The sequence below is a fragment of the Oculina patagonica genome, chromosome 7 (genome assembly GCF_052425735.1).
Source record: "Oculina patagonica isolate OP01 chromosome 7, crgOcupat, whole genome shotgun sequence".
NCBI classification, from domain to species: Eukaryota; Metazoa; Cnidaria; class Anthozoa; order Scleractinia; family Oculinidae; genus Oculina; species Oculina patagonica.
In genome coordinates this window covers 12,568,974-12,594,515 of record NC_135764.1, presented here as the reverse complement: position 1 = coordinate 12,594,515, position 25,542 = coordinate 12,568,974, and the positions used below count along the sequence as shown (strand labels likewise).

Genomic DNA, 25,542 nt, shown 5'->3' with positions numbered 1-25,542 from the left:
TACACGCTGAACGCTTAAGGGACTATTGGCGAGAACGATGTGCAACATTCGCGTTTTTCTTACTCGGTTTAACGATATACGCGAATAATTTTTTCATACTAATACAATTTTACATACAACAGGTATTCACATTTAACAGCTGGTAAGTTTACTCAATGCTGGCAGAGTTCTGGTGCGAACTGGTGGGATTCAGTCACTCAGAATCTTCGGAAATGATCAGAATGCAAACACTTTTTACAAGCCTCATCTTGCTGTGGTATACAATATCCACTCTCAGTTGCAAATGAACGATTTGTCACCGAACTCACAGTACAACGTACAAACAACGCACAAATAAGTTATTTAACAAAACAATCACGTGAGTGTAAAATAAGAAGCTTGTCAATCAGACCACGCTCGATTGTATCATGAAAGTGCTTAGTCATCACATTTTTCCATCTAGATTGTGCTCAGTAAGCACTTTCCAAGATGACACATCTAAGTTGCATTTTTAAGTGAGTAACAAAAATAGTCCCGTAGTAAATGATATTTCTTGTTAAGCCTGTTAAATGTAAGATTTAGTTGACATTCACAATCATAATATTACAGAATGTATAGGGCTGTTCGCAAGCGCTGCACTTTCTAAAGAAACGCATTGAAGTGAATGTTACTGAATTTATGGAAGTGCTTACCGAAGCACTTTCTCAAGTGCAAACATCAAAGCCAAGGTCAAAATAAATGATTGTGGTCACGGGATATAAGCATCTGATTGGCATATTCTCTCAGATGCAACAAAAACACTTTCAGTTTTCCGCGATTTCGCAGAAATGATGGCACTTAACAACGGCGTCTTTTTTTGCCAGTGGGTTCGTGCCAGGCCACACAGCAGTCAGTAAGACTCGGCTTAGGTTAAAACATAAAATCGCATTTAATCAAGTAAATGCGCAAATAAGAAATAATATTTACCACACATATCGAAGAGACCAGAATTATTTGGCCGTTGTTCGATCACATAATATTACGATCGCGAGGCTGTGGCAGTGACTTTCAATGATTTTGATTTTTCAATGATTTTGTTGGGTTTTGCTTTTTCGTTTAAATCATCAGTTGAAGGTGTATTTTGAGGCGATTCAAGCACGCCTGATGTATATAACAAAACCTTTCATTTCTTTTTTTTCCTCGAAAGTGCCACCAAATATAAAAGTCAAATAATAGAAAGCTGTAAGTGATTAGCTGTCATCATGTGGCAGTTACAAAGCTGGCTGTGGCCCAATAACCACAAATTAAGTAATCATGTGCTCGTCATCCTCGGGACTTTCCCGAGGAAACTGAAAGTGCTGCGTGTGGGCGTATTTGTTCTTTCCACTTTCAGTTTCGATTGTACAAACAAATGCTAAACAAAGTCGTAGAGCTGAAAAGCGCTTACTCAGCACAAGTTCAAGGTGCTGTTTCAACAGAAACCAATCACCTATTGTACAATCATGTGACTGTTTTTTTAATTGGTTCAATTCAGAGAATTGTTGAACGAAATAGATCAGGCATCGAATTTCATTTGAGAAAAACCCCGAAGCCTTCAAAGCTCTTTTCGTTAGGAAAATTGTACTCTGATCCGCGTGCAACATGATAAAAAACATCGTTGAACTTCGTTGCACAGGTTGAGTTGACCGATTTTTGCATATCATTATGAGTGTCATGGATTGAAAGTATCTGCATTTGCCGGTTCAGACAATGCAAGGACTTTTGTTGGCTTTAATGCAACAGCTCAATATTTATCCGACTGACTACGAACGGTCTGCGCCTCAATTTCGCAGATCTGACAAAATATAAAAGTGTTTTGAGAGAATAAAGGTCACAAGTGTTCGTTTGCAATCTTATCTTAAATTGCAGTTCGCTAAAAAATATTTCGAATTCCTTACTTCATTATTGCCAAGGATGATTTATCTCGCGACTAATTACAAGCGCGTGCCCCTGGCACGCGACTAGCGTGGGTGACGAGCGAACTAGCTCGAACTGATGGCATCATTAATTACATTATTACGTTCCAATTTATAATTCTTGTATTGACGTCAACTAATTAGAAACTCTAGTGTTTATGCTTTGCCGAAAATTACTAAGCGAAAATAATTTCAGCAGTCTTGAGAAGTAATTACAAATTAAATGGCCGGTATGGACCCTATATTTCGCGTGATGCTAGAATTAACCGAGCATCTTCTCACAAGTCATCCTGAGAGTCGCTCGATAGAAAAGGTGGAAAGGATTCTTCCGTTCTTCAGAACCAGGACGCCCCTGTTCCATAACCTCAGCAAAGGTGAGCGGTAATGAATCAACGTAACCATAAAAATAATACCACAGTCGATAAAACAGTACTGTAAGGCCAGAGTCCATTATCCACTGCAATTGGTCACTAGCTAGCGTAAATCAGTGAGAAAATAAACTATCTAGACAAATTAACTTTTCTCCAGTTTGCATGATAGGGAATGTCTGAAGGTCAATGAAAAGAATTTGTATATTACAATTAAGTACCCGTTACTTTATTTTCACTTGCAGAGAACTTGCGCGCAACTACTTGCGTGTAATTTGCAATTTAAGGTGATTCCACTGAAATAGAAGGAGTATTTAAAATTTTCTGAAACTTGGTCCAGGTAACAATTATGTTATGAGCATTGAAAAAATGAAATAAAAAATGGGGGTCACCGCGCTAGTTTTTGTGTAAAATGGATGGGCATTATAGCAAATTTACGACCCGCGAGATATATATTAGGAACCCTAATAATCCAAATGGGGATCGCTATTGTTTCCAGAAAAAAAAAAAATTTCATTAAAGAATTAGTCTAGTTCAACAAAATAGACTTTGATCTTATGTTAAAAACTATTCTTATTGTACAGGAATTAAGATAAGAAAAGAAATTTAAGATTTGCTTCGTGCGCACGTTAACGGCACTACCTAAAAACGTGTTTTTTACGGCATTAAAATTAAAATATCTCAATGTAGAATTTTAAACTTTTTTTTTAAATAGCGATATATTGTAGACAACAGTTTGACATTTAAATTAATGCATTAAAAAATGGGGGTCACCGTGCTCGTTTAAGAGTAAACGACCATTTATTTCCCTACCGAGCTTAGCCTGAAGGGAATCTCGTAGTGTTCTGTGTGCGCGCGCGCTCGTGCGCGCGCTAAATGACGCGAAAACTTATGCGCAGAAAGGATGCGCAATGCAATACCGTGGAATCACCTTAACAAGTACGTGTGCGTTTAGCTCTAATTGCCACAGGCACAATTACTGATGCTCGCGCACAACGGATGTTTTCCGAATACAACGACCCTCTGAACTTTCAGACTTTGCAGCAGTCTCCTATCGTCTCTTTCGTGGGGTCGCTACTTTCGGGTAGCTAATTGAAAACTTGTAACCCCCGGCCATGTGTAAGGTTCCTCAGAACAGGATAATATATATTGTCCCTAGCTTCCTACGCAGACGTTCTTTGGGCCGCTCGTCACGCGTTTATATTGTCCCACACAGGGTCATCTAAATCTAATCAAATAAAATAAAATCAAAACAGGTACACTAGTACTTTCGAGAAGTCGTTATGCTTTCGGAATTTTACGGTATATTTCCAACTATTTATAATTGTTTATAATTAAGTTTTCATATAACGCGCGCTCTGATTGGCTGAAACAGTGTACTTTATCAGAGTCCAGATGTACGGAGGAAATGTCACGCCATCGACCCAATAATGGCCGACCACTATTCCCGAACGTCTTTCTCGGGTTTTGTCAGTTTGCAAAGAAACCGATTAGCTTGAAGCATTGAGTGACCAAAGCACTAACACCCTCTCTCATACAGTTTCCATTTTTTCATCAAGCGTGAAAACACAGGAAAAAGTTTTGAACTGAACTCGAAACATGATGTGTTGCCATAACTCTCTTAAAACAAGAATAGGACACAGTTTACCATAAAGACATTTTCTTGAGCGGTTTTCACTTGAGAGTCGAAAGTAAATTGCGTTTGCTTTGGTTTTGCATTACTACGCTTAGTGATTGGCTTAAAAATCTCGCGCCACTTTCTCAGCCAATCAGAACTAAAACCAAAACCAATCGTGACAAGCTCGCGCACTTTTTCCCGCAATTCGTGCCAGCTACATGTATTTCCTTCGAGTTTTGATTGGTTCACTGGATTGTCTGTGTCCTTTGTTATTGGCCGGAGTAATTACTTTGGATTTGGTTTTACGACACAATTGAAACCTCTATATGCTCAACGTTGCTACACACCTCCGCTGTGGCTTATGGTAATATTTAACTGTTTATTACTCAGATCTCCTTTTGGATATTGCCCAAAATGCCAGCTTAAGGAAAGTCAAGAGAGATCATGCAATCGTGTGGGAAGGACAAGAAGGAAATAAGTAAGTAGGAAAATGTCAAAATGAAAACAAAGATATGTAGTGAGTATTTGTGCGCTTCGACAATTTCAAACTGAACGTGTACTTTTAAAAGTGTACTTATTGCCAGTATTAATAATCCTTGGTTTGGCCTTTACCTACATCTAATTCTGATTGTTAATGGCTTGATGAAATAGCTGGATTCGGATACACTTGGCAAAAAAAAAAACACAAATACACTTGGCAAAAAAAATAAAAATAAATGAATAAATGGAGCTCTGGGCCACGTAGTTCAAAGCACCATAAAGCTATTAAATACATGATAAGCGTGAATTTTGATTTCAGTTTTTAAACTTTTCAGTAAATTTTGGTTATATTTTGTTGTCCTCCAGTTTTGTCGTCGACTAATCTTAAATTCCACAAAACAGCAGTTCAATGTACAATTTCACCCTGCATTCTTGGTTTGGCTTTAACTTAAAACTTCTATTAATATTAGATTCACATGATAAGGTTGGATTTCGCCAGCCTTCGTGCGACCCGTTTGATTTATTTCCAGTGCGAATATATATGCGTCTTGGCAAAACAGGACTAAATTTAACAGAACGTACTGGCTTGATTAGCTCAATAGCGAATATTCCCACCAGTTATAAGCGAGTTTCTATAACAAGAGTTCGTTTTCAGTATGGAAATTGTGCTTTGGCCTGCAATGCATTCCGGTTAAAACTGGGTCTTTTCTTAGATAAGGGATACTTCTGGTCCGCTATTTCCTTTCAGTTTTGGGATCATTCTCAAAGGATCTGCGTCAGTTCACGCCAGAAAGGACCATGCACGCGTACCACAACAAGACTCAGTTCCAATTCCTCGCGGCCACAAGGACCGCATTACTGTGGTAGGTCCAGAGCTCGGCGGCTTACCTCCAGGAAGCAGTTTTGGAGAAATGCTAATGTCCCATGAACACCAGACATACAATTCTACTATCATAGCTGATGAGCTGACGTACGTGCTACTCATAGACGAGGAGCTGTATACAAGATCATTTGGTGCCCACAAGCAGGAATGGGAAAATAAAGTAAAATTCGTTAATCAGTCGCCTCTTTTTCGAAACCTGAAGCCGGCTATAAAAAATTTATTAATGGAGAACTTGAAACCTCGCGAGATCCAGTTTGGAAATCGCTTCGTTAAGCAAGGAAGCATCTGTAACAGTTTATTTTTTGTTTGCCGCGGTTGGGGAAAGGTGATCGCTGACTTGCGTTTGAGCATGACTCAAGGCGAAGCGATGAAAGCGAGTTCAAAAACCAAACGAGAATCATCAGGTCGAAAGACTGCGTGCTGTGAAAGATCACAAACCAAGACAAAAACACTTGACCCCAGTCGGCCTCTTTCAGTCATCGAAAGGCGAAGACACAGGGAAAAATACGGTTACGTTGCTATAGAAACGCTTCTGCGACAGCGAGAGTTGCCAGTGACAACGACGGGTCCCAATGACATCATAGGAGACATTGAAATTATTATGAACTTGCCAACATACTGCGCCAACGTCGAGTGCATGGAAAACTTGCGCGTTTACGAGCTAAGCAAGTACAATTTTTATCAAATTATCGATCAGAGATGCAGCCAAACTTACGATCTTATACAGAAAGGCGTTCTCGCTAAGTTGTACTACAGAGCTCAGCGGCACAAGGATATACCGTTGTACAGTTTGCTTTACGAGCAAGCGTGTGCTGCACCAGTTAAGGAAAGAAAAGATAGCCGTTCATCATCAATCCCCAGGCCCTCGCTGTGGGCCAAAAAGATCTTGGAGGTACAGGCTTTGAAGAAATTTACAGGATTGGTGAGAGCAACTGAGCAGCCGGCTAGAATTGGTGATAATGCATTGTCAACTAAGACTTCAGTTACCACAGAGAATGATAGTAAAGAGTCAAAATCCAGGTAAATGTATTATTCGAAGCAAATCTTAAGGGAGATATCTATATATTATTCATTGTATGAAGCAAAACATCGCGATATCATGTTGATCGTTTTAAAAGGGCCTTCTAGCTAAGAAAAAAAAATGTTCATCATCTCAAGATTCATTTACTTTTAAGGGAAAAATGTCAGTTTTAGCTACAACTCTAGACTTCAACATAGTCTTGCTTTAGATGGCGCTACCCGATTTTATAACTATATTTTTATGTTGCTTTTGTCTTTAGCAATTCGGGTGAAAGCAAGGGTGATGATAAGCAGACACAAAAGAAGGTGAGTTATTGGACGTACAAGCAAATTCATCCCCCACCGTCGTACATGTACAGGAGGGGGGGGGGGGACAGGTAGGCCTTTCTCGATTATGCTAGCATTTTTTTCGGCATTTTTTGGGAAAACGAGCATTTTTTTTTCGTTTTTTCTTGAAAAAGAATTGCTAGCATTTTCTGTCATTTTTCATGACTGTGATCCAGATTTCAGCACTCAGAAATCAGAAGGATAAATAATTCTAAAGTTTCACAATTTTGATTACTTAATTTGATTGTTTTCTGTCTGTTTCGACTGTTTGTGCGTTGTGTTACTTGTTTACTTGTGTTGTGTTACTTGTGTGTGTGTTTTTTAATTTTTTTAAAAATATTTATTTTTATTTTAATAATTTTTTTAAATAATTTTTTATTTTAATTTTTATATTTTTTTTATAAACAAACAATTATTAAGTGTCACCTGTTGTTGATATGAGCATATAATGTAAGAGTTTGTACGTTTTGTTTGAAATAAAACAAAGCATTCTTTGGAATTCAAGTGGCATTTTTTAAAGAAATCAGGCATTATTTTAGCATTTTTTTGGCTTTATGTGAGAATTTCTAGTAGCATTAAATGCCAGTTTTACTAGCATAATCGAGAAAGGCCTAGGGGCAGGATGGAACCCCTCCTCGGTGTTTTTGTTCTGTTACGGCGCAGCGAAAATTTTTTGCACTAAGTAAAACAGCCGTAGCTTACGCTACAAGATGTGATAGTTTTATTGGCTGTGATGTCATATGACGGCACGTGACGTCATTAGAGCCGCCGTTTTGGATCCGCCATCTTGGATTTGACCATTTTCTTAGAAATTCAGAAAATAACGGAAATTTATGCAAAATCAAGCCAGAATGCTTACAGAATGTAAAAATAAACGAATCGTTCAGTTCTGTTGCAAAAAAACTGGAAAATGTTAAAAATTACGATTTTTGGCTAGACCCGCTTGTAATAAGTAAGTATGTCATGGACATATGGTTGACATATCAAAATTTCCGAAAGGGATGAATGAACAGCCACTGAAAGTTTCAGCATTGTAGAGTAAATTCTCTTTTTAAAATTTCGAAAAAAAACCTTACGGGGTGGTGGCTTAGTCAGTCGTGTCTGTCTATCTGTCTGTCTGTCTGTAGGTTGATCAGTCGATCTATAACTTGCACAGGCAATCAGTTAGCTGTAGCTAGCCATTACTTAAAAGATCCTAGTCAGCCTCCGCCATTTTCGATGCCATCAAAATTACGAAAATCGCATAGTGAAGCGCAATGATAGCGCATTTCTGTAACTTTTAATGCTAGAAGTCTGTTAAATCCCCTTTAGTAGTTTAACAGTGATCTTTCTCGTTTAGCTAATAAGCTCCGTGTAAAATACTGAAACTCTCGTATGTAAACAAAAAAAAAAGGTGTGGCTGACTAGGGTACTTTAAGGAATAATAAAAGCCAGTTAGCGTATTTCACGCTTTTTTGGGGATCGCTCTTTTCATGTGGCCGCCCCTAAATTATGGAACGATCTTCCAAGTGAAATAAGAAACATGTCATCTCTGCAAAGTTTTAAGAAAGCCATCAAGACCTTTTTATTTTTAAAAGCTTTTTAATTGTACATTTCTTTTTATAGTCATATACATTTTAATCTTTTTTAGCTTGTGAATTTAAATTTTAAATTTTTAGTTTTTTTTAACTATATTGTAATGCGCAATTGAAATTTTTTTTTTTAATTGATAATTGCGCAATATAAGTAAATTATTTATTATTATTATTATTTATTATTTATCCTACATGTTAAAATTGGAATATGTATTTTTACGCCCTGTTTACGCCTCGTTCGAATTTAGTAATTTCGAGAATTTAATAGGCCGCGTTTGATATTTCAAAATTCTAACACGACTGTACACCAAGGCTGTTCGTCTAAAACTGCAAATTTTCGAATATTCAATTCCTTTGTATCTTTATTCCCACAAGAGACTTCATACGCGATCAGGCGTTCTAAAAGAAGAACGCCCGATCGCGGGTTAAACCAAATTGAGACAGAGTTTGAGCAAAAAGCCTTAGTACCATGTTTGCTTTTTGATAGATGGAACTTGGGCTATTCTGTTCCATTTTTTCCATTGTTGTTAAACGTTCGGTGCTATGTTTTATTATCGTTCTGTTTAAGCCTCGTTTCATGTTAATATTTTAGTATTACGTTTTTTCTTTCTTTTTATTTCTTTTCTCATATTATTTTTAGGCTGGTTCTAAACAGTATACCGTTGAAGAGTTCCGGGCCTTGAAGAAAAAAATACAGGCACAGAGGAAAATTTTACTCAGGACACTAGACTGATGACATCATCAACGTCAGAGTAACATAGTGGACAATCCGCTGGACAAAGTGATCGTCAGTCAAATTAATACTGGACTTCGTATAATCACCACGAATGTAGTCACGACAGGCTTCGTCTCTTGAAGAAAACGCTAGGTGTTTTATGAAAAGTAACATACACTCTTGTCAGTTTTAGTTGTAATTAACACAACATGCAAAGAGAAGTTCTAATGGCATCTGTTCCCAATATGACAAACCCTTTTGTTTCTTAGTATGCAAAAAGTGACAGCTTTATTGCCGTCGAGTTAGATTCATAACCTCAAACAATTTCTTTCCTTGACCTAAGAAACACCGAAAAAACTTTAAGACATCTCCTAGTTCACAAAACACTTTGCGAATCAATAGAGTGAGAGCGAATATGTGTTTAATTCCTTAACACTTTTCTTAGCTTTGTTACGATTTAACTTTAAGAAGCTTTGAAACTGAATCTGGTGCTTGCCAAATTATTGCCATACTTTGAAGGGTTTGGCCAAATTTGTTAGGCATGCTAGTAACAAAACTTTTTTCTCGGATAAGATATTCCACAATGTCCCAGTGATTGTTTCGCGCCGCAGCCATAGCAGGCGTCTCTCCAAACCGATCCCTAACAAAGAGAAAAACAAACAAGAAAATATATTATTTTCCAAGAGAATGTTACTTTTATGTTTACGTATAATTACGATCCCATTTTTATCGTGTGTTTTTTTTTCTTAACGGTTGGCCTTCTACTGGGTGTAAGCGGAGATTAATGCAGAAAGCAAATGCATACAAGAAAATTAGATTTGTTGTCAGTGCCAAACAGTGTTGGAGGTTCATTGGAAATGCTGATTTAATAAAACATCATGCTTTGTGTATCTGTCACGTGCAATTTTTAGGGTTCCAGTTGTCCCATTTGTCCCACTTGTCCCAGCTGTCCCGTTTTGCCCCAGTTGTCCCGGTTGTCCCGATTGTCCCGGTTGACCCAGTTGTCCCAGCTGTCCCATTTTGTCCCAAGTGATCTAACAGTCCCGACTGATCCAACTGTCCTCATTATTCCGAATGACATTAATTATTCAGTGTGCGTGACGTCGGTGAAGAAATTATTATATTACAACCGTACCCAGTGACGTCACTCGGGCTTTGGTATATAGAGCATAAACCAATTTTTACTGAAGCAAAATTAGCAAACTGTATGAAATAGGTTTGAGTTTTACACAGCATTTACTTTAAGGATGTCAAACTGACTATACATTTGACAAATTTGCATCAGAGGGAAACTCAGCGTAATCAATCGATGGTCTCTTGGAATCTTTTGCAATGCTGGTCGGTCACGCAATATTATTCTCTAGCAATGACAGTTTACTTACGTGACATTGACCTCAGCACCAGCCTCTACCAGTCTCCTCGCGATTTTCACGTCAGCTGCAAAGTGTAGCGGCGTCTGACCACGTGGCGTACGTACATTGACGTCACCAAAGATCGCGGTAAGCAAGTCGACAACTAGAACATTGTCCCTGGTTTCCGCTGCCAAGTGCATTAATGTCTTATTCCACGGGCTTAGGCGAATCTCCTGAACGATGCCTCGAACTTTTTCGTGAGCATTAATGAGACAAGAAAGCAAGTTTAAGTCCCTACCCTTGATCGTGGTAACGAGTAAGCGCTCGCAAATCGCCGATCCAACAAAATGTTTTAAAGAAATTCCAGCTTCGATCAGAAGCTTAACCACGGGGAGTCTATCTTTAAGAACTGCGTATTCCAAGGCGGTTTTTCGACGGGAATCACTCGCATTTATATCAGCTCCTTTACGAATAAGAAACTGGACAGTTGTCCCGTGACCCCTTTCGGCTGCCAGCATTAGTGGCGTTTGACCCTCTGACGTAACATTATTGATTTTCGCGCCTTTTTGTAACAAAATGGCGACTGTTTCGTTGTGACCATTCTGGGCCGCGAAATGAAGCGCCATGGCTCGTGTGAACTGCTGCTCCGATCCATGAGTACTGTGTGTATTTGGACCTGAAGGACGGTCGACGTCGCATCCATTTTCAATGAGAAAAACCGCGGTCTCATTACGGCCATTTTGACAAGCGTAATGAAGCGACATCAGTCCATTGTCATCTTCGTCAAACATCCAAGCTCCTGCTCGGAGCAGAAGCTTCACAATATCCAGAGAATTGTTTGATGCTGCGAAATGCAAGGCAGTCCTTTGTCTGTGGTCTCTGGCTTGCACCCAAACTCCGTTAGCAAGTAGGAACTCCACAACTTCGGCTCTGCCAGACGAACAAGTTGACATTAGCAGCGTCGTACCGCGCAGATCCGCTTTACAGAGATAAGTTTTTCTGTCTTCATGAAATTTTGTAGATCGGTTGAGAAGTTTTAAAAGCTGACTTAGGCTTCCTTTGCTTACAACCTCTCTCAGCAGAGAAGTGTTCTGAAATTTGGCCACCAACTGATCCAAAATATGAACTATTGTATGGCTGCTTTCATTTTCATTACCAGGATTTTTCCAAGGGGAACTAGAGCAAAGAAATGCGTTGTGTGATGATTGGTAACTAGCGTGGATGCGCATGCGAGATGCAAGAAATCCCGCTGTCCCTGTTGTTATGAGCGCTATGCAAATGTCAAGGGAACTTGGACTAAAAGTCAGAATTGTTTTTACTCCGTTTACATCGCCCTCCATGATTAAAGCTTGCAGCACACTTAAGCCACTGGGGCTGTCTGGGCTCAATAACTTGTAGAACGCAAGAACCTGAAGATTATCCTGAAAAACAAAATATCACAATTGAACTATCGCCATGAAACAGTGAACAGCAGTGAATGTTTTTTCTTAAGGTAATTCCCTAGAAATAGAACTTCTCATAGATTTCCAACCAAACTTTGCCAGTTGGCTGTTTACCCTAAGGGAAGTTAAATTTTGAAATAAAAAAGGGGGGTCACCGTATTGGTTTAGGAGCAGGAAGACCTTGTATTTACCATATAATTCCTTATATTTCCTTTGCGAGTACTGCTGAAAGTACACGTTTTCGGTGATAATGTATTATTCTGCCATAGAAATTGATCTGTATTTATTTTATAGAAAGAATTTGATCGCTACTCTCGAACTAAGAGAAAAAAATGATAGGTCACCGAACTCGTTTACGACAAAACGATGATTTCTCTCTCTCGCGAGCCAAGCCCCATAGAAAAAAGCCGCCATTTTGTTTATGTGCGCGCGCTAATTACGCGTAAAATTCTGCGCAGTAAGGATGCGCAATGCAATACTAGGGAATCACCTTAACGATGTGATTTTAAACATTTTGTTACTTACGAAAACAGAACGAGCTTATTATATCAAAAGTAACAACAAACAGTTCTCAGAAGCTGTTCCTGTATTTGTCTAATGTATTAGTTGTTCTACTTGGTCTTTCGTCAATATTCATCATTATTATTCAACACATGCGCGCGCTGCCCATATATGGTCAAAATGTTAACGTTATCTGTCATCCGTACATAACAGATATCCTGCGATATACGTAGGTTGCGAAGATTCGTCCGAAATCTTGTAAAGCGCTGCATAATAACAGTTTTTCTATCTGCAAAATGTGTTTCGTTGACAATTTGTTGAATAATAAAACAATTATCCTTCTCAATCTTGCGGAATATCGTCTGATTTTAGCCAACTCGGCCTACGGCCTCGTCGGCTAACTATCAGGCTATATTCCGCGCGATTTCGCAGGATAATTGTTAATTATCCTTCCCAATGCAAACTCGATTTCCATTGGCAATTATACCCTTGGGATTTTGCAAATGAGACAATAAAAGATGTTACAGGTACTTCACCCCATCACTCTTCTCGAGGCCGCGAAAGTGGAGAGTTTGGCTTCCCCCCTCCTTCCCCCCCCCCCCATCGAAAAAATTAAGGTTGACCCCCCCAATCCTGTCCTCGCCTGGTCTTGGGCTTGTCCCAGGCCAGAGCGATTCTCCATACCTTATTGACATGTCATTAATAACAATACCCAGGGTAGAACATTACATTATTTACTCTCCGAAGAAACATGGCGCCTATTTATACTTCTCTTAATTACTATTCAAGTCTCTCCTGAGTTATTTCTGTAATTTTTTTGATATGGATAAAGAGGTGGCAATGCTTCGTACCCAGTTACGCCAGTTAATTCATAATGACAGTCACTTAAAATTCTCGCGTCATCGTATGTTCGCTACACTTTTTTTCGCGACATTTAAATTTTGCTTATTGATTGTTTTTTTTTTTCAATCGAGAAATTAAAATAGAGCCAAATTTTTTAGGTAGGAAGTAGATCTGATCGTCCTAATAATGTGGTATCTCAGGTAACTGTTTTTGAATTATTTATTCCACTGTAAATATTCTGCAAAACATCCAATTACATTTCAGGTCGCTTCTTTTGAGGGATCCTTATCTCTAGTAAGCTTTTTTTTTTAGTTTTGTATGGTGTTTGATTAGCACTAAGAATTTTTGCATTTTTCATTTTCAAATCAAACTCTCGTCTGAGGACCCTTCCGTAACCCAATTAGCTGTGATGTAGGCTCTTGAATAAGGATTATTTTCGTTGTTTTTGTTTGTAACTTTCGGAGGGTCGGTACATTTTTTTTAACAATCCAGCACCCCCGTCCGGTACAGTGAAAACACGAAAATCGTGCACATTTGCTTTATACTTTGAAAATGGAAGTAGAGGAAACAGTTGAAAAATTATTCATGAAAAATAACATGCTGGCTCCATCGCTGTTCATTTGTTTATATTTCTTGCAGTTTGAGCTATCATGCAATGGTTTTTGTCTTACAGAAATTTACATATGCGATATAAATTAAAGTAAAGTGTTCACGGTTTTTTGGTTCATCTATGTAAAATTTTATCGTTCAGGGTGTCCTGACTTTCGAAACTTTGCTGTAACAACCGGCATAACTAATCGATGATCAATGACATCATTGGTTCAGTTCGAGGGTTCGTCAGTTTGCGATCGAGTTCGAGGTCGGCCCGTGCCTTCTCTCCCTCTTCTCATGTTATTCCTTGTTCTCATCGATACCCATCATCTCATCCTTCTCTCACCCTCCCCTCCTGGGTCCCGTCCTCTCACCCCCCTCTCTCCCCTTCACGTATGCTGCACATCAGATGATTTGATCGGTGATCGAGACTTGTGTTCCTCATACTTCGTCATCGATGACTTCGGATCGTCGGACCACATGTGGCTCTGTCTCGTCTCATTATCATCGCTCATACTCACATCCATCATTCTCATTCTCATTATTCATGAGTCATGTCACTGTTGAAAACAAAAGAAAAACAACGAAACGGAAAGATAAAACGTGAACGACCAAAGGTTGCAAAAAGTCGCTAAAATATAACCAATATAAATTAATATATAACTGTTGTAAATAATTAGGTTGCTTACTAAAATATAACTTATGAGAAATTTTAACTTCTTTCTATCGCGTTACACCAGGTTTATTTGAAGCAGTTTTATTGAAATGAGGAGGATCCGGCGTTAAAAGAAAATGAAATAACCCGTAGATAACTTTCAAATCAAAAAAAATAAAAAATAAATTCAGTTTCTTATAATTGTGCAAAAATAGTAAAACGCTATAAACGTGACACCTCAAATGAATATAGTCACAAGGAAATCTCAAATAAAATTGACGTTTTCGAGATCTTAGTTTTAAAGGTTTTACTTTTTAAATCCTAAGTCTTAGCACACAATCCGTCATTTCGTCGTCCGCTAGGCAGCTTACTGTCGACGGTAAACTATTCCCGCCAGTATTCGAATCGACGGTACAGTGTATATACACTTGCCGGTTCATGTGTCAAGGAGAACGGGTTTTCCGTAAGTTTTTAACCATTCTACATCCACGCGTACGGTATTCTGCCGGTTTCGTTATGTGCGGTCATTTAATTCTTCCAAATAAAGAAGCAGTAAAAATAAGCAATTCAAAACACACATATACTGTAACATCGGTCGTGATGAATTTCGAATTCGTCGATGAAGCGCGGTCGGCATGAGCCAACTACAATGACTGGTAAAATCCGACAATATTTGTCTATGTTATATTTAGTGTTTTATTATCATATCTACTTACCGGCATCTTGATCCAGTGGCCGTCAGTAATCATCATAGAAATGTTTTGCTGCTTTGAAGTGTAATCCGAATAATTTCTTACACAAACAGCTGAGCTACTGTTGACACTCGCATTACAGATACATCTGCTTTTTATTCAAATTTGTAATTGTTTGCTTTACCACCAACCGCAATTGCAAGCGCATGTCCCGCCGCGCGCAAGTGAACAGGGGTCCCGGGGTCCCATACATAGATACAAGCGGTGGTAGTGTATTTTATATCGAACTTATGGTCGTAAAAATATTGCTGTGGCTATATACCCGGCAGTCCGTGCCTGGCAGTCAGAAATTTTCACAGAATTTCCTTTAAAAGGTCATGTATTGTTTATTTCGTCGTCTCTGCGGCTCAAAAGGGCGAATTTGAGTGATTTGCCTTCTATTTTCTAGTATTTTTTTTTTCGATTGTTAAACGCGGGACGCTCGCTTCGCCTGCTATTTCTCTCGCGTTCTGTGTGAACAGTCTATACCTTTTATGACAAGGAAACCCTCTCGATATTTTCATACATTTCCTTATATCGGTTCAAACATAAAAACAGTCCCACCGCTATTCTTGGATCCCTGTAATACGAACAGAATTCATTTTTTTAAGGTTTTGTTGTTCGTTTCGTTTTTTATTTAGTTTTTGTTCCAATATTTTTTCAAAATTGCTTTAAGAAGAAATACAAACTAAAAAAACGAACTGAAAACCAACAAATTAAAGCACTGTACGGGGAGTGTACGGTCGAGTAATAATTATAAGCTTTTCGCATCACACGGAGTTAATTGCATTGGTAGATATCGTAGACACCTTGGTGTTGCGGAAAATGTTATTAGTAAGCTATTTTTATATTGTCAGTTGGTGATCGCTCCATCCGGAACACAAAGAAACAGCTAGCGGTAGGTATATTTTTGCAGGTTGCAGGGCGACAGAATCTTACATGAAGGCATTTGCGCTGTACATATTGTGTCACCCTAGCTTGTCCCCCCCCCCCCCCCCCCCAGCTTGCAGCAGCATATGTACCAGAGCCGCTTGGAGCCCTCCCTCCATTTTTTTAATTTTTAAGGCAGTAAACAGGTTACCCTTGCAGTTACTAAAGAGCTAATCATTTTCAAAACTGCTTTTAAATGCTAATCTTTGTGTTATTCAGGCTAGCCGGCGTGTTAGCTGGAAAAGGAATTCGCGTTTCCATTGTTTGTGCATTACTACGCTTGGTGATTGGTCTTAAACCTTCCGCTACTTTAATTTCTAAACCAATCAGAAGTAAAACCAAAACCAATCGTGACTCGCGCACGAATACGTTTTCCTGCGCTCATATTTACTTCGAGTTTTGATTGGTTCACTGGATTGTCTGAGTTTAATTGTGATTAGCCAAAGTGTTTACTTTCATTTGATTTTAGTTCGAATCACGACACTTCAGGGAACATCGCTCTATTGACAAAGTACAGTGAAAAGATGATTCTTTATTGAATTGAAATCATATACGACTTTCAGTCAATTTTTTGGGCCTTGCGCCATAGTTTTGTCTGCACCCACTTTTCAGACGAACGTTCTCTTGTGCGTGCGTTATCCCCCACCAAAAACAACGTAAGTGGCGAGACAATTAATCTCTTCATGTTGTTTGGCCTAGCTGAAGGATGTTGTTCAGAAATCACCGCTTCAGGCTCCGCCTCGCTACTTGCTTTCACCAAAGAGACGAGATTGGTGTCTTGTTCTTCATAATTATTTTCCAGCTCTGGGAAATTTTCAGGGACGCTGAGCTCCTGGGCGACTTCGTCTTCGATTGGATTGTTTTCAGGTTTGTCTTTGAGTGCTAATAAAAATCTGTAAGACAGGAACAGTACTGATTATACGGACAAAAATAGTTTAACAAACAGAATTCAAGTGACACCGAGATTTTAAATGCACTATTTTAAGTGGAACCAAACAAAACATTAATTTGCTGCTTATAGTTATGACAACTAACAACGCTGAGAATTTTTTTTTATGAAACCAGTTTGCGTTTTCCGTTGATAAAATCGTTGTAAAATTAACAAAATCACCTTACCCAAGAGTCGAGACAAGTCGGAGAAGTGCAAAAACTTGTTTCAATTTGGGAATCTGAGGAAGAAAAACGCGGTGGTGGAAATCCCATGCAATTATATTCTGACTAAGTGAGAAGTTTGGGCTTTGATTATTTTGAGTTCTTCTCTTGTATTAAAGAACAATGACCTTCCTTTTGGGATATCACTTGTTCCGCACTCTCCCACGAACAACCTTTTTAAAACTGGTAAACAATGCCGGCTTATCGCAGTGAATTCAAGTAGATGCATGTTTTCAACTTGCGTCCACTTGCGTCTCCGTTTGGCCAGGACTTGCGTGCACTTGCAATAACTTGCGTTCCTGGAGATCAAATTTGCACGCAAGTCAACGCAAGTTTTTCACCGTTTGGCCACCCAACGAAGTCAACGCAAGTCTTGCTGTTTACTTCAAGAACTAAATTGCGGCGCGCGCAGAAGCATTAAAATTGCCTTTTTCAACTAAATTGCACTTGCGAGTAAACTTGCGAGTCCGTTTTGCTCGGGGGGGGGGCCCTGTATATTTTTGGGTGGGGGTGTGCCGCTGGGACTCTGAAACCCTCACCCTATACCAGACCATGTTCAGCTGATTTTTGCAACCCTATACTAGACTAGACACCGAAAATCCCTACCCTATCCCAGACTTGCATTTATATAGAATTGTATCACTATCAGTGTTTTAATGGAAAACCATCTGTCAACAACGATGCCAGGATGATTTTATTTACGTTTAGGAAAGCCTCTTTCTCTTCCGAGTTTTTTTCCTATTCTGGACTTAAGTCGTCACACCACCGATCAGTTTCCCGGCAAATACTACCCTTTTCTAGACCAAAACCTTCTGATTTCTATACTCTATCCCAGACAAAACTGCTTGAAAACCATACCCTTCACAGCGGCACATACCTATATAGCTCATATATGGGAGTGCCCCCCCCCCCCCCCCCCCCGGGCCGTTTTGCCAGCCAACGCAAGTCTATACGCAAGTTCAACTTGCAAATACTTGCGTTCGCTTGAGTTATCGCTTGGCCAGAGAGGGCTTGTGGCATTAAACGTGAAAAGCTGAAACATAAAATTAACTGTTCTCCCACGAGTTCGCGAACAATTAATAAGCCCTTCCTGCTACATCTCCGAAGCATGGAAATTACACCTTTCCTTGTCTGCTGTACCATCATCATGATCATAGCAAAACCCTTTTTGGATCCCCTCCCCCTACCTTTTCTAGTTGCCAAGCACTCAAGGAGATAGGAACTTACTTTTCTTGTCTCGGTGGTGGTGTGCTGGGTCTCGGTGGGGTTGTGTCGGGTTCGGGATCCGGGGTTGTTCCTATCAGTCGTACGAGTAAAGCAAAAAGGCCAAGGATGGCTAATAAAACCAGGTAGAAAACAGAAGTGAAAAGCACTTGGATCATTTTGAAGCGGAACGGAAAACCTGTAAAAAAATAGAAAAATAAATGCCGATGCATTTAGTTAGGCAATCAAATAGTCCGACTAGTTCAGGCGATTCTAACATGAAAGTTCGTGATCGACAATCCCAAAAATGGTTGTCGTGGAAACGAAATAAAGACGAAAATGAAAACACCAAAAAAGTGAAAGGAAAGAAAAAGGACGGGCTGTTTTTTGTAGAGGGTGCGGTTATGTGTTTTTTTTTACACTATGCTAATGTCACTCGCTTTCAAGCAACCCAGAATTACGTATTTCTGAAATACTAAAAGAATGAAAAAAAAAAAGTTTCATAATGAAATGCATACTGACACCTACCAGCAGAGAAAGAAACTTCAGAAAGCTTTTGCCGTAAGATCTTGATGGCGGCGGACTGAAGAAAAACTTCAACTCGCATCACGAACCAACCCGTGTCATGTCCCAGACAAGACTAAGTGACGGCAATTAGATTTACGTCACAATTACAGTCGTGCGCGTGCCAAGTTCGCCTTCCCTACGTGCAATGCGAGCGACTGCGTGGCAGCAAGTGGTTCGAACATTAGTAAGGTTGGGAGAAGTACACTCCAGAATGGCCATTTATTTTCTTTACGCCAATAAACAGTTTATACAAAGACATGTTATTCGCCAAAATTTCAGCCTCCAACTTTCGCTATAACCCTGCGAAATCTTTCCCAAAGCTCGACAACTGAACGCCGCCATCTTAGATCTGGTAATGTATGCGTGACGTCAAAGAGCTCAGCCTGAAGTTTTGCGGGAAAATTTAAATACTCGAAACTCCTTGTTTCTTCGTAGTGGCTTTTGTTTGTCAAAATGCCTGTTTGTGCATCTCCATTTTGCTCAAACGGAGCTCCAAGAAATACAAAAAACAAGGAGTTTCGACTATTAAAATTTTCCCGCAAAACTTCAGGCTGAGCTCTTTGACGTCACGTATACATTACCAGCTCCAAGATGGCGGCGTTCAGTTGTCGAGTTTTGGGAAAAATTTCGTAGGGTTATAGCGAACGTTGGAGGCTGAAATTTTGGTGAATAACATATCTTTTTGTAAACTTTTTGTTGGCGTAAAGAAAATAAATGGCCATTCTGGAGTGAACTTCTCCTTTAAAGCTGATTTCCAGTCCGTACTGCGCAGACTCGGGGTTTGTTTACGTTTTTGTTTTGAATTCGTTGAAACGTTACACTTCGGTGACAGCATACATGACGTTTTTTAGTCCGCCATTACAGTTCGTTTCGTTCAAGAGTTTCCGATGAGCTGAAACGTCGGTTTGAAATAGCGTCAAGGTTCTTCTACTCGTTATATTTGTTCTGCAAGGATATCTGGCGTTAATAATGAAGAAAAAGGTAAGTTTGTCGCGGAATTTTTAGTTTTGCTTGTAAACATTCCCTTCGTGTGGGCTCACATAAACATTGCAGCCGAGATTGCGCAGTACGGACTGGAATTCATCTTTAAGCATGACGTTTATTTTTCCCGCAAACAGTAGAAGAATTTTCATTGTTATGCTGCACCTCTATGGCACACGCGGAGATACTAAGATATGGGGCGAAAATAATTTCCACGCATGCGAAGAAGTGCAGCATGCTGGAGGTTTCCGTCGCTGAGGGGAGGAGGGAGGGACAAAAACGTAGCCTAAACCGAACTCTCGGGGCATGGACGCATATGAGAAAGTCCTGAAGTCGAGAGGGCGTATAAATACTATGCTCAATACCCAAGGGTATTACGGGAGCCTCCAAGGGCAAAAGGTGCTAATTTATGTAGCGCGCGAGGCCATTTCGGCGCAAACATATCAATGAAAATAGTAGAAGAATTTTCATTGTTATGCTGCACCTCTATGGCACACGCGGAGATACTAAGATATGGGGCGAAAATTATTTCTTGCCCAAGCACAAACTGCCGCGAATCAACCAAAATATCAAGTAAAGGCCCACATTTTGGGCTTTTACCAAGTAAAACCCACACTTTGCCAATATTCCTCCCATTCTCAGAAGCTCAATTTCATAGCGGGAGTCTTTTATTAAAGCATTCAAAACTATTCTCAAAAGCTGTGCCAAGCTTCTCCTTGGAAAATATTTATGGTCGGGAGATAACGCGAGGGTGGATTGCGACAATATAATGCACAGCAAAGTTTGTAAGTACGTGGCCCTTAATTTCAAATAAACATTAAAAAGTAATGACTTGATTGGCCAATATGACAAAACTAGAGAAATGCATGACGGGACGGACGTGGGCAAGGCAAGAAAGTGCACAACATAATCGATCTTTACACTCAGAGGAAGTCACTAGGTTGTTGGCATGAGGATTTAAGAGTCCGCTGAACAGTTCGCCCAGACAGAGGGCTAAAGAGGCAGACCTGTTATGAGGTACTGCGGGGAGAAGGATCGATGCTTTTTTCTTCTGAATGGATGCCCGCATCGAAAAAAGCAGATCAAATTTAAAAACCGTAGGTGCTGTTTTCTAACATGAGAAGAGAAAGTAATAACCTGACCATCCCGAGTTTCGATTGCTGTTCTCGAGAAAAGGTTGAATCTTAGGCAAAAGCTAAGTAAAGAACCATTAGGGAGAGAGTACGAGTTGTGTAATACAATGGAAGCAACCATCGCGCAGGGAAGGAAGTCAGGCCAATGAAATGCCGCTAATGACTCGGAATTACAGTAAATATCACAAAGAAAATTAAAGCCGGAGTGGTTTTGTGTACTACTATTAAAAGCGGTAATCAAATTACGAAAACACAGAAAGAGACGTAAGGCGTAAATGCTGATTTTATTTCACTTCATAGAGTGTTATTGCAATCCACTAAATTTGAAAGCAATCAAATCTCGCGTTGCACTGATATATTCCTGAAAAACACACAGATTCTAACGTTACCATAGAACGCTACAAAATGCAAAACATCTATACTTGTCAACGTTATCAACCGAGGACTGGGTTCGCGGGTTCTATTTGCCTTCACACAGCGACTTCGTTTGTTTTGACATCCTTTATTGTGTTAATAGTTAAAAGGAATTTATATATCACACAAATTGGAATCAGGGATTTCCTTTTTAATATACGAGGCAAATGGAAGCGCTTGTTGTTAATGCCTCACCTCCCACGAACGAGGCCGCGTGCACTTTAAATTGAACAGATTATCTACATTGTTTGAAAGTAAATGTATTCAAAATCAAAGACTTTAAAAGGAGGGGTTTCTTTGTGATCAAAACAAAAGCAATGAGTGAAAATCACCAAAACTTTTCAATGAAGCATATTACCTAACCATAACTGCCTTGTTGGTTGTTGTCGTTGTAGATGAGCTAACAACAGGCTGATAGCTTGTTTGTAATTCTAACCAATGGCCAAGGACAAAAAGATGAAACGAAAAAGTCGTACGGCCGGTACTGCTAAAAATGAACTGAAGCGTGTGCTGTGAGCGGCTTGGAAACTGACATATACTTTGTTCAAGCGCCTTTACTTCGGAATACTTTCTTAACTGTTAAACGCAGTGCACCTTCACAAAACCCCCAGGATTTACGGCTGAAAATATCATTTATAAACAGTTTACATTCAAACGCGACGAATGTGCTTTAATATAAACGGGGAAACAATCCTAATGCTTTCACATTTGCATGACACTGACGTGCACGAGATTATAGGACGGCTATAGCAATGGTGCATTAACCCTTTGTCAAACAGCAAAAATGGCATAGCGCACACGAAAGAACGCACTCCCCGCATTACGAGAATTCCGTCAAAAGTTGTGAGATATTAAGGTAGTAGCAAAATTAGCGGAGAAGTAAAATCGAGAATTTTAAGGACGTTGCCGGTTTGATACTGGCATTCCAAGAATGTACCATGCATCAGCAAGTTTAAGGGTGACCTATCGAAAGCCGAATAAACTCTACCGTCTAAAATTGAGAAGCTAAACGGGAAACCCAAACAGCAATAAGAGAAGCCCTGGAAAATCAGCGATAGGCAGATAGCGGGCCACAAATCGAGGAAACGCCAACGTTAAAATTTAAGACAGACCAAGCAAGATATAGCCTCGCGGCAGGGATGGCAAGTGCAAAGGAATAACCAATTGTAACACTGGGGACTATAGAAATCCTATCTTGGGAACGAAGCAAACTTGAACTTCTTATCTATCGACGGGTATCCTGAACACAGATTAAACAATTGCAAAATACCCAACAAAATTCAGTGTTTGAGCAGAGACAAAGATCGACTCTTAGGGCGGTTAAAATTACCGTGATAGAATAAGACAGTGAATACAGCTGGCTGCGATAAAGTGAAAGAATGACACAAATATACACTGACTTACCAATCGAAATGGAGGGTGTTTAATAATAAAAACACTAGCCATTCCACTTAAGGTCGACGGAATTAAGTCTTTCTGTCCGCCAAAAGTCGAACAGACACGCTAACCTGTCTCATCCTCTGATGTTATCGCAGATGGGTAAACAAATGTCCCTGGGAACAAAACGAGGGAGGCAAGAAACAAAAGCCGAATAAAAAAGGATGCTCTTTGATCCACAGATGGGAAAACCACTACTCAGATAGCGCGTGCGAGGTAAAAATGTTTCAACGGGGGGATTGGCATAACCAAGTGATCGTGAGTGGGGGCACTTCAATACCTTTCCCGCAAGCTGGCCAGGGTACAATGGCCGCCAAGAAAAGGCTTGAATAACTTTACTTTTAGAAAGATGAGCACAAGAAGGTGTAGGACTGTTCAGCCTTGACTTTTACAAGTACCCTTAAACATAACGAAAGAACACCTTAACATCAGTCCACATGGAATTCTAGGTAACGGAGAAATGCCCAATGGTGGGTATGGCCACGAAGAATGAGAAGCCACATAGTAAGGCTATAGTAGATGAAACCTGGGGTAAAAAACGGAGATTCGCAAGCATGGACCTTTCCTGAGGCTACCATCTGGATAGACGGGAGTGGACCGGCCCAGTCGGCGGGCTCCCCTTTCCAGTTGCAGCAATTGGGTGCAGACCTATCTTATTCTTAAGCACATTGCGACTAAAGGTAAAACTGATTTTATAACGCTCTTATGTAGAAATAAACAAAAAGGGAGAAACAAACAAACGCAAAGACAAATAAACAAGGAAAAGGGGAGCCTTTTTACATGCAGAGGCAAAGCTTTGAAAATCAACCATTGTACTTTGCTGATAATAACGACATTTGCGTTTTACAGTGGTAAAGGCAAAAGAGTTGCTAAAAAAGTTAGGAATGAAAGTCGTACAAGACTGCAGGGAAAATTCTAAGAAGTCAGAGTCCCATTACATTCCCATGCACGGCTATTCTTATAAATTAACTCCACAGAGTGAATGTGACAACTCGTAGCGAAAAAGTAAAGCGAAGATAAGTCTAACTTGATGATTTCACGTTGCATAAATTACAACGTCAACAGCGTTAATTGCTAAAAAAAACTTAACTGACAAGAAAACAAACAAGTGCTCTAAGATACAAAACAAAAATTGAAAACGAAACAACAAGATCTCTTTTACTTTCCAAACACATTCCGAGAAATAAAATACGGAAGAAAACAAACATCAAGGGCGGCAGAATCGCACAATCCAACAACACCATGCAGAACCGAACAAGGCCAGGCACGCCATAAATAAAACAAACTCGAAAAACGCGCGGAACACGCTAATAAATCTAACATGAAGGGCGGTACACACCATGGAAATGTCATGAAAACTAACTGGTAAGGCGACAGACGCCATAGGAACTAAGTACAAAACCACATGCGCAGTGAAAAGTACGGGAAAGTAACTTGAAGGAGGAACACGCCATAAAAATTATATGTTATATACCGACGGCGGCACATTCCACGAAAACTATACCTAAGCCTACACGCCTTCGCAATTAACTGTATGAAGGCGACACACGCCATAAAAACTAACTCGCAGGCGACACACGCCATAAACAAACTTGAAGAAAAACTAACTAACTAACTTGAAGAAAAACTAACTCGAAGGCGACACACGCCATAAAAACTAACTTGAAGGCGATACACGCCATAAAAACTAACTCGCAGGCGACACACGCCATAAACAAACTTGAAGGCGACACACGCCATAAAAACTAACTCGAAGGCGACACACGCCATAAATCTAACTCGAAGGCGACACACGCCATAAATCTAATTCGAAGGCGACACACGCCATAAAAACTAACTCGAAGGCGACACACGCCATAAATCTAACTCGAAGGCGACACACGCCATAAATCTAACTCGAAGGCGACACACGCCATAAACTAACTTGAAGGCGACACACGCCATGAAAACTAATTCGAAGGCGACACACGCCATAAATCTAACTGGAAGGCGACACACCCATAAAACTAAATCGAAGGCGACACACGCCATAAAAACTAACTGAGGCGACACACACCATAAAACTAACTCGAAGGCGACACACGCCATAAAAACTAACTTGAAGGCGACACACGCCGTGAAAACAAACTTGAAGGCAACACACGGCATACAAACTAACTTGAAGGCAACACAGGGCAAATAAACAAACTGGTAAAGCCACACGCCATAATATACTGAGTTAGTAGCATAGGCGACACACGCCGTAAAAACTGATGTGCAAGGCTAACACCAAGACTAACGGCAGCTACACGCCAAACCGAAACTTGCCTGACACGAGGTAAAACAACAAAACGAGCAGCGATAACAATGACAACATATATAACGAAGGAAACCGGCTTACCTCATTCCTAGCGGACGGAGTGGAATTAACGCAAGCAAATTGAAAAAACGTTTTAGGCTAAACCAAGCAAGCGGCGACAAATCCCTTGACGGGATATTAACAGGGTCGTAAGCCATGAAGAAAGGAAGGTGCTCAGCGACGGAAACGAGGAAGACAGAACAAAAAAGTAGCCTAAACCGAACTCTCGGGGCATGAACGCATATGAGAAAGTCCTGAAGTCGAGAGGGCGTATAAATACTATGCTCAATACCCAAGGGTATTACGGGAGCCTCCAAGGGCAAAAGGTGCTAATTTATGTAGCGCGCGAGGCCATTTCGGCGCAAACATATCAA

At 40.0% G+C, this 25,542-nt stretch overlaps 3 protein-coding genes across 3 annotated transcripts; 1 reads left to right on the top strand and 2 right to left on the bottom strand.

Annotated features, from left to right (window-relative positions):
* Positions 1-1,048: 1,048 nt before the first annotated feature.
* On the top strand, positions 1,049-9,788 carry LOC144659694 (uncharacterized). Its single transcript, XM_078520184.1, has 5 exons — positions 1,049-2,287; positions 4,290-4,377; positions 5,128-6,282; positions 6,543-6,588; positions 8,824-9,788. Exons 1-5 carry the CDS (start codon positions 2,137-2,139, stop codon positions 8,914-8,916), a joined length of 1,533 nt encoding a protein of 510 aa, XP_078376310.1. The 5' UTR covers positions 1,049-2,136; the 3' UTR covers positions 8,917-9,788.
* Positions 9,349-16,315, bottom strand: LOC144659693 (uncharacterized). Its single transcript, XM_078520182.1, has 3 exons — positions 14,999-16,315; positions 10,281-11,671; positions 9,349-9,538 (listed from the first exon to the last, which is right to left on the bottom strand). Exons 1-3 carry the CDS (start codon positions 15,032-15,034, stop codon positions 9,349-9,351), a joined length of 1,617 nt encoding a protein of 538 aa, XP_078376308.1. The 5' UTR covers positions 15,035-16,315.
* Positions 16,316-16,455: 140 nt separating this feature from the next.
* Positions 16,456-18,952, bottom strand: LOC144659703 (uncharacterized). The gene is made up of 3 exons (XM_078520195.1): positions 18,827-18,952; positions 18,323-18,497; positions 16,456-16,836 (listed from the first exon to the last, which is right to left on the bottom strand). The coding sequence occupies exons 1-3, from the start codon at positions 18,903-18,905 to the stop codon at positions 16,503-16,505; spliced, it is 588 nt and encodes a 195-aa protein (XP_078376321.1). The 5' UTR covers positions 18,906-18,952; the 3' UTR covers positions 16,456-16,502.
* Positions 18,953-25,542: the final 6,590 nt, after the last annotated feature.

Coding starts and splice junctions, on each gene's coding strand:
- LOC144659694 (XM_078520184.1), top strand. CDS start 2,137: ATGGCCGGTATGGACCCTATATTTCGCGTGATGCTAGAATTAACCGAG. Junction 4,378..5,127: donor GAAGGACAAGAAGGAAATAA/GTAAGTAGGAAA, acceptor ATTTCCTTTCAG/TTTTGGGATCATTCTCAAAG. Junction 6,589..8,823: donor ATAAGCAGACACAAAAGAAG/GTGAGTTATTGG, acceptor TATTATTTTTAG/GCTGGTTCTAAACAGTATAC.
- LOC144659693 (XM_078520182.1), bottom strand. CDS start 15,034: ATGATGATTACTGACGGCCACTGGATCAAGATGCCG. Junction 11,672..14,998: donor GCCACTGGATCAAGATGCCG/GTAAGTAGATAT, acceptor TTTGTTTTTCAG/GATAATCTTCAGGTTCTTGC. Junction 9,539..10,280: donor GGTGCTGAGGTCAATGTCAC/GTAAGTAAACTG, acceptor TCTCTTTGTTAG/GGATCGGTTTGGAGAGACGC.
- LOC144659703 (XM_078520195.1), bottom strand. CDS start 18,905: ATGCGAGTTGAAGTTTTTCTTCAGTCCGCCGCCATCAAGATCTTACGG. Junction 18,498..18,826: donor TGAAGTTTCTTTCTCTGCTG/GTAGGTGTCAGT, acceptor ATTTTTTTACAG/GTTTTCCGTTCCGCTTCAAA. Junction 16,837..18,322: donor CCACCACCGAGACAAGAAAA/GTAAGTTCCTAT, acceptor CCTGTCTTACAG/ATTTTTATTAGCACTCAAAG.